Raw genomic sequence first — 8,677 nt, forward strand, 5'->3', positions numbered from 1 at the left:
TACCTCATAGGTGCGCACAGCACTTCATAATGAAACATTAAAGATTTGTTCTTGCCGCAAGTAGCTTCTTAACTGAAGTTGTATTCTTTAAAGAGTAGTCACAATCTAATGGGTTGCTGGACTGAAAGTGTACTCTTCAATCTAAGTGGATGCCCAGCTTTGGACCTTGCATACAGCTTAGCAGTAACTTTCCCCTTTCTTCCCCTCAGTGTGTTCAATGGGTGGATGAAGCCAAGCTAAACCAAATGAGACGGGAAGGCATTCGCTATGCTAGAATCCAGCTGTGTGACAATGACATCTACTTCATCCCTAGAAATGTCATTCATCAGTTCAAAACAGTGTCAGCGGTCTGCAGTTTAGCCTGGCATATAAGGCTCAAACAGTACCATCCTGTGGGGAAGTCTTCTCAAAATGCAGAAAGCAATTCAAACATGAACAGTAATATCCCTGAAAAGACAGAATCAGAAGGTGAACCCCAATGTGTGAGTGTAAAAACAGAGTCTGAGGAACCAGGTGTAGAAATGCAGCTTACAACAGGGGCACCATCCTGCTCCTCAATTTCATCAATATCGGGACTTGTTCTGCAACCAGATCAGGTGGCCCAGCCTCTTCCAGTTTTTAAACTAGAATCTGATCAGCAACATAATCCACAGGATCACACAGACTCTTCTGTGTGATATGTACATAGTCAAACATTTTTTAACAACTTTTTAAAATTTTGATGTGAAGTTATAGTTTTATAACTTGCTTATGTTTTATTGGAGAAATCTTGCCTATAATTCTATAAAGAAAGGTGACATTCCAAAATGTCAAGCATATCTTTTTTACACAGATTATGCAAAAGTTCAAGTTGTATTTTACTCCCATAGTACAGCATGTAATAGTGGTCTACCACTTCTTTCTGTTTAAATGAGGTAATAATTCAGTATCTCCTCTTCAAAATCAGAATGGAATTCCTCCAAGCGCTAAAAGTCATTGAACTATCTTGGAAAATCTAACCCCCCTGCTTAATTTTTTCTTTAGCCTTCACCATAAAAGGATGGCTTCTGCAGAAGACTCCCCCATCTGATTTTAATTGCTAAAATCAAAGAGAAAGCACAGCACTTTTGATGATCAGTGATGTTTTGGTCTGTCCTTAAATTCCTGGTGGATACTAAAATTACTAGATGTATAGATCTTTTAATTTTTAATTGTTAAACAGTTCATAAAAGGGTGAAGTGTGACATCTTATCCTGGTGAAATGTAATCACTTAGACACAATACTTTCCATAGTACTGCTTGTAATGTTTGATGTGAAGATTTTGCTTCCTAAATACATCTTTCCTGGACATGACTAATTCTAGTGTTAATTTTTTTTAAAGGCAGTCTCATGGAGGTAACTGCATTCTTGTCTGAGCACTTTAAAGCATTAAAATACTACTAACAACCTTGTCAGCTTGTTTTGATAAATTCACAATAAGCATCTGATGGAAAACATCCTCTCCCTGGTACTGATGCACTTAATCTAATAGAGTTGGGTCAGTGATAACTGATTTATATTGGTTGTCCTTATTCTCTGAAGTTCTGTATTGCTATTTCAAAATAAAATATTATGGCATTGGGTTGCTGTTTCCACTTGTAGCTCTTGGGTACCCTGGTGCTGTGTTTGAAACATCAGTGACACAAGCTAATATGTTGTTGAGTGTCATCTGCTGACATAGTTCTTTTTACAGTCTTATGATATTTCTGAATGTTTGTGTGATCTGTATTTGACTTTCACTCACCACTTATATAACAACTGTCTTTTCTAATCATCAGAAAGAAGAGTCCCCCCCACACCTAGGATACAAACTTGATTTTGGTGCCACTGAAGTTGTCCCTGGACAACTTCATTGTTCTAATCCTCACTGGGGTAGAAGAGAGATTTCTAACACTATATTAGAATAAGGAAAAGAAAAGATGCTGTGTTATTAGTTCTGGGTGCATCTTTTAAATATCAATTATGAATCTTCTCTTTAAAAAGGTTCTGAAATATGTTAATCTGTTATTATAAATATTACTTTGTGCAATATTGTTTTGTGTAGACTTATATGCATCTTAGCACCTCAATATAGAGGTCACAATTTTAAACTGATAGCAAAATAATCATCAGAAAATACTGCAGTGATTAGTTAGAATCTGTATTACTCCTTATATATGTATATGTATGTATTGTCTTCAGTACAAAAGTGAAGACAAATTAGAAAATATTTCAGACTAATTTACAGATTGAAGTGGTGGTGACTTGTTTAGTAATCTGTGTAAATAAGGTGTTAGAATGGAAAGCTTTTATGAAAAGTAATATGATTCATGCAGGGGTATAATTTAATTTTAGCAAAAATTCTAGATTATCAAAGCTGGTTCAGAAACAGGCCCTCTGTTCTCTGGCATTTTTCCCACTTTTTTGTTGAGAAGAATTTTATAGAGCTTTAATGGGTTGTGCAAAGTAAAATTCTTCACAGGCAATATTGGTTTCAGTGCCTCTTTCATGTTCCCACTGGTTAATATTATGTTAGTGTTATTCTCCCTTTCTTTTTTTAACTCACTCTGCTTGTCTTCCATGTGCTATTCATTGGCCATGTCAAAGATGGTATTATCTCTAAGTCATTGCTAACTAATAAGGTGATTGTCCCTTGACAGTCAGCACTGTGTATAATCACTCAGGAACTGACATATCTTCAAAGACCTTACAATTGAAGGAAAAGCTGTTCATCCCTTTATAAAACCAATTCTCCCCATTTATATTAAAATGCAAAAATTAAACATACTTAGGCTAAAAAGCTTCACAATTTAAGACGCATTATGCACCATTATTTTTTATTTGTATTCCTCTAGAGCTTGAAATAAAATGAAAAGAGAGACATATAATTTGTAAATGGGTATTGGAAGTATCTCTCTGTAAATTATATTAAATAGCATGCTTTTAAACTAATGCATACAATAGACCAGCAGAGTGCTTCACACTGCTTTCAAAACAGTGTCCTACTTGTATGAAATAATCTGTTCTTTCTAAAATATCAAGAAAATGCTTCTCACTCTTACTTCTATGGATTGAATGTCTTTAACCACTGTACCATACTTTCCTTTTACTCAGTTTACTAGTTCAAAACCTAAAGTCAAGTTGATGTCCTCTTCTTCATTATAAATTAGTCATAGAATGATTTGGATAATGTTGCTATTCTTTTGATGTTATATGTCAGCCTGAGGTAGAGATGAGCAGATTTTTGTTTCAGAAAAAATTTAATGAAGCTTTTAATTTTCTTATAACTTTTTCTTAATTTTGCCTGTACAAATTTTAATCTTTAATTAAGTACTAATGCAACTTTTGAAACATTTGCAAAATCCAAAATTACCACACTTCTTCCAAGCTTGATTCCAAATCCAGCTCATCTCTAAATATAGCTATGGAAAATTGCTTATGAAATCGATGGCTAAATCTGTTGCCCATTAGATTGTATCTATAATTCTGAAATCAGTGAATTACAGGTGGAATAATACCTTCGGATGTGCAATACTCTAAACTGGTCAGCACTACAAGTGGCTTACTGAATAACAAATATGAAGAATACAGATGTCATACTTGTGCTTTGTGAGAAATCAAGTGACAGATGGACAAGTTAATTTTTCCAGTATAATATTGGGCAAGTCAAATCTTTGGCTAGTTTTAAGAGTAAAATATTTGCAAGTAATTGGTGGAAAATGGCAATTTCTGATTGACTTATCACTCACTCAAAGATTTCAGAAGATAGTTCATTAAATTCAGTGATAGTCTAATGCCTATATTCTTTATGCAAGCATATCTCAAATTCAATTGGCAAGAATATATCATTATAGCAACAGCTGTCAGTAGACTGAGGACTTATGGATATGATGAAATAGAACTATACATAAAGATGGAATAAATTTCAGAACAGTCTTTGTCACATTTTGATATTTTGATTATATTCCTCTAGAATTCATTCATATATCAGGTCAGCTGGTGTGATTTATAATAATTCCATTGATTTCGGTGGAGGTATATCATCATAGCTCCACTGCCCTGTCTTTTAGAAACCTATGGGTTTGGTTGATGTCTGGAACTGAAATTTAGAATACTCTCTCACCTTGAAACCAAGTCAGATTTTTAACAGCAGTAGTCCAGGAACATGATACTAGAGAGGATAACTAGCTCTAAGGGCAGGTCTACACTACAGCCCGGATCACCGCTCAGTGATCGATCCACCGGTGGTCCATTTAGCAGGTCTAGTAAAGACCCGCCAAATCGACTGCAGATTGCTCTCCAGTTGACCCCTGTACTCTACCCCTGATGAGAAGAGTAAGGTAAGTCGACAGGAGGGTTTCTCCCGTCACCCCCCCCACGGTGTAGACCCGTGGTAACTCGACCTAAGGTACATCGACTCCAGCTATGTTATTCACATAGCTGGAGTTGCGTAGCATAGGTGGACTTACTGTGGTAGTGTAGACATAGCCTAAGATGGAAACGTGGGCTTGGCTTCTGTTTTAAGCACAGCTTACAATTCCTTTATTAGCAGCGAAGGAAAACTGTAAACTGGGATAAAGGTGAAGGGCCAGAGATCAGTCAGCCAAGTAATTATGATATCACATTTTCCTCTCCCTTGGGTGTCCTAATTCCTTCTGTGCAGAAACTTGACCTGTTTTAAAAGTACTTTGTGAAGCCAATAGTTCAATTCTCTATTGTTGACATGTTTTCTTCCAAGAAGATGGACCACTCACTAAAGTGTTCTGCGGGGATATGTAATAAAGTCGTTATTAATCTATACCTTTTGCCACATAGAAAAACGGTAAATCTGTCAACTGTTTTCCTACGTGAGTACTTAGTCCCAGTCTCTTGACATAATTCTATTTTGTTAGAGCTGCAGGATGGATGGGAGTTCAAGACCTTCATTTTGCTCATTCTGCCATTCACATGCTTGAATTTTACTGAGTGATAAGCACTTTACATTTATTGTTATAAATGCTAAGTGTATGTAGCCATATTGGTTGTTTTTAAAGGGCATGAGGTTTGGGAGGGACATTATCTTCAGCTCCTGAAAAGGGACTTTTTTTTCACCTGAAGGATTGTACTGTAAATTAACTTACGTTGGTCTAAAAGAAGATTTCCCAACAATGTTATGGCCTTACATTACCTTCCAGTAATATAAATAATTGTTATGATCAAATAGCACATGTAGCTGAGGAGCTAATATTATTATAGCACTCTTCAATTGTCTAAAGAAATACTTATACTTCTAATTTCTTTGTACAACATGTAAAGAGATTTCTTATATGATTTTGTGATTTAATTTGATTGGCAGCTAATATATTTTCTGTGGGTTTAAATGTATCTAAGTTGTCTGCATACAGAGGACATGTACAATTGCCTGGAAGACTGTTTGCTTTGTGCGACCCTAGTATATTTATTGACATTTAACAGAAAAGTTTTAAAGAGGTTTTTATAATGCGTAGTGTAAACAGAACCTCTATGTGAATAATCCTCTAACCAGTGTATTTCTTTTAGTAGCTGACTGTACAAGCGTGTCAAACTGTTAAGCTATTTCTTTGTAAAATAGTACAATGGAATGCATAGATTTTTTTCCTGTAAAGTATTTTTTTAATAAACCTGATTTCGTCCTTTACTTCAGTCTCTCATCATATAAATTTCTTTAAATTAATAGCAGTAACTGTCTTCTGAGCAATTGCAAATGTTTACAATATAAAACTATCCTTTCCTCGAGATACCTCTGAATGCTTTCTTCAAAGATCAGTAACGCAGGCAGTATTAGAGGTTGATTTTGTCCCCATGACTCCTCTCACCTTCCTTTTTTATCTCCAGTGGCTAGCTAGCGTTGCACTGGGATCACTTTGAAGCATGCTGCAAGTACAGGTAAACTAAGAACCCTGAGAATTGGCTTTTAAAAGCAGGAAAATGTGGTAGCTTGTGGATGGGAAGGGGGAAATGGCCCCATCAGGTGTGTGTTCTAGTTAGACAACTTATGTAAGGACAGAAGAAATTTAGGGGGATCTTTTTAGTAATGTCTGCTAAATGCTGGGTGTGCGTAACATCATACTCTCAGAATGGGGTTGTTACAATCTCTTAGTAGTCCAGAAAAACAAAATCTAAGCTACTTCAAAGCAGACAGAGTTAGCAACTATTATAAAATGTTTAATTTCATATCCTAATGAAAAGGGAGAAAACTAAAGCCTGCAATCACTGGACCTTTTATCTAGGAGGGGAGAAAGAGAAACTGCTTGCTATGTGTTGCATATAATGGCAGTGGGGGAAAGGTGGCCAACAGCTCTAATGGAACTAAAACCTCTGCAAGGTTTGATTTTTAAGTTATGAGGCCTCTGCTACAATTCCCTATCCCGTCTCCAGATACGACAGACCATCCCTGCCAGGGATGTTGACGATGTTGATGATCTCTTGCTCTTTCAAAGTATTCTGGAGACAATTTCTGGCTTTAGAATGCACCCAACGGCATGTTTTTAAAAGTTTGTTAAATCCCAAACAGCCCTACAATGGATTATCCCAATCCCTCTACAATCTACCCCAGTTTGAACACTGTATAACAGTAGTTCTCTCCCTACAGGAGTCCCTGTGCATCCTTGGATATTTTACTTAACGTTAGTAAAGGTGTACTGCAAAAATTTGAACTGATAGTGAGTCAGTATTTCAAAGTGGAGGAAATTCTCTGCTGCATCTGCACATGCAGGACTGCTGCTGATCTATAGTCTACCTACAGGAAACTGACTGGCCACTACAACAGCAGGTAAAACTTGTAGAACACTGTCTCCACTTTGTTCTGTGAAATAGTGGCTTTTCACTCATGGTGTTATTTGTATGTGGCAAAGCAGCATAGTGTAACTTACGTTTATCACAGTTTGTTCTCTAACTTTCATGCTAAAGCATGCAAACTTAGAGCACTGTTTCCGTTGTTGGCACACCACAGAATCTCATCTGGACCAGTAAACTATTCATGAGATGGCATGCACATCTGAAACTATGCTTTCGGAAAGAAGAGCAGCAATAGTTTTGATGGTTGTGCAATGTTATTTACGCTATTGATCAGAATTACTTTTTTCAGGCAATGTGTAGATCCCAAATTGTTCTATAGACTTTAAATAGAGAATAGTTTCCTCCTGAGAGCCACTTGTGGATCCTTTGACATGCTGAAAATGTATTTTGCAAATACGGTGACTGGCAGTTAAATTCAAATAAGTATGGTTTGCCCAAGATTCTTGGACTTTTATCAGAGTAGCAATTTTTTGCTGGAGTTACAAACACAGAGCCATAAGTGACAGGCAATGTTAGATCAGTAGCTTAAAAACACTGAAAAAGGCATGAAAAAGCTATGCACTATTAAACTGAAGGTCATAATTAAAAATACAATATTGTTCAGGGTTAAGCTGCTGAAATGACAAGTAATGACTTGAATTTCACAGTGAACATCCTCCTAAAAATTTAACAAACCAGTGTTTCTCTTTTTTCCCCCCTCAGAAAATCTGTCCCTATTGAATCTAAATTACTTGAAAGAGCATGTTCATGCTAATAACTCTCCCTCTGCTGTTTGGAGAAAGTTAACTTCACCGTTATGCAGCATTTAAAAAAAACAAACCTTAGTGACTTGACTGAATTAAGTTTTATCCCCAAACTACTTTTCAGAGTGCTAAACTGTTAGCATGATGGAGGAGGAAAGTGAGAAATTGACATTAGCTGATAGAACTGTACCTATATGAAAACACAAGTGATTAAACTAATTTAATGAAGGGGAATTTTGAATGTTTTTAAAAGAGTTTATGGCATATGTACAAGTTTAAACAATACACATCATATATAAGAAATGCTAACTAAAAGTAGGTATAAAAATTCAAGAATCTAGTTTGTCCTATATTTTTGGCTGCTATCTTTTGAGGATTTTTTAAACCCATTTAAAGACTATTTTTGTATTTCATAGTTTCTATAACGCTTGTATTTTCTTAATTAGCAAAATCTTGGCTGAAAATGGGATGCTTACTTTTACAACCATACAGCATTTTGACTGTGTTTGTAAACTATGTAAAGCATCTGAGATCCAGACAAGAAGATGGAGCTATTTCTGGAGATGGAACACTTTGGCTAATGGCTATAGTAACCTCAAATGGCTTAGTCAAGCAGTTCCCAAAGTGGGTTGCCACCCCATTTTAATGGGGTCACCAGGGCTGACTTAGAGTTGCTGGGGCCCAGAGCCAAAGCCTGAGCCCTACCTCCTGGGGCCGAAGCCCAAGGGCTCCAACCCTGGGCGTCAGGGCTCAGGTTACAGGCCCCCTGCCTGGGGCTGAAGCCTTTGGGCTTTGGCTTTGCCCCCCTCCCCCCACCCCCGGGCAGTGGGGTTCAGGCTTCAGTCCCCACTTCTGGGGTCATGTAGTAATTTTTTTTTTGTCAGAAGGGGGTCGCGGTGCTATGAAGTTTGAGAATCCCTGGCTTAGTCAGTTTGCTATTATGTATTACTAGGCATGTCATGTTTTCATAGAAGCTCTGAATGATGGTCACAAATTTCTGAAGGATCACACAGTGGCATAGCAACTTCCATAAAACTTCTATCCACTGTATCAACCACTTTTTGGAAATCTGTAACATTCCAATAAAGTAGTGACTGCCCTTTGATTGACAGTTCTATGA

General features: G+C 36.9%; 1 protein-coding gene across 1 annotated transcript in view; it reads left to right on the plus strand.

Moving 5' to 3' along the window:
• The window catches only part of RSBN1 (round spermatid basic protein 1), a 49,824-nt gene extending 44,170 nt beyond the window's left edge, over positions 1-5,654 (plus strand). Inside the window, exon 7 of the mRNA XM_037884854.2 lies at positions 210-5,654. Coding sequence (XP_037740782.1) covers positions 210-677 — 468 coding nt within the window. The 3' untranslated portion in view covers positions 678-5,654. The remainder of the gene's footprint in view (positions 1-209) is intronic.
• Positions 5,655-8,677: the final 3,023 nt, after the last annotated feature.

Source organism: Chelonia mydas, chromosome 21 (assembly GCF_015237465.2).
Source record: "Chelonia mydas isolate rCheMyd1 chromosome 21, rCheMyd1.pri.v2, whole genome shotgun sequence".
NCBI classification, from domain to species: domain Eukaryota; kingdom Metazoa; phylum Chordata; order Testudines; family Cheloniidae; genus Chelonia; species Chelonia mydas.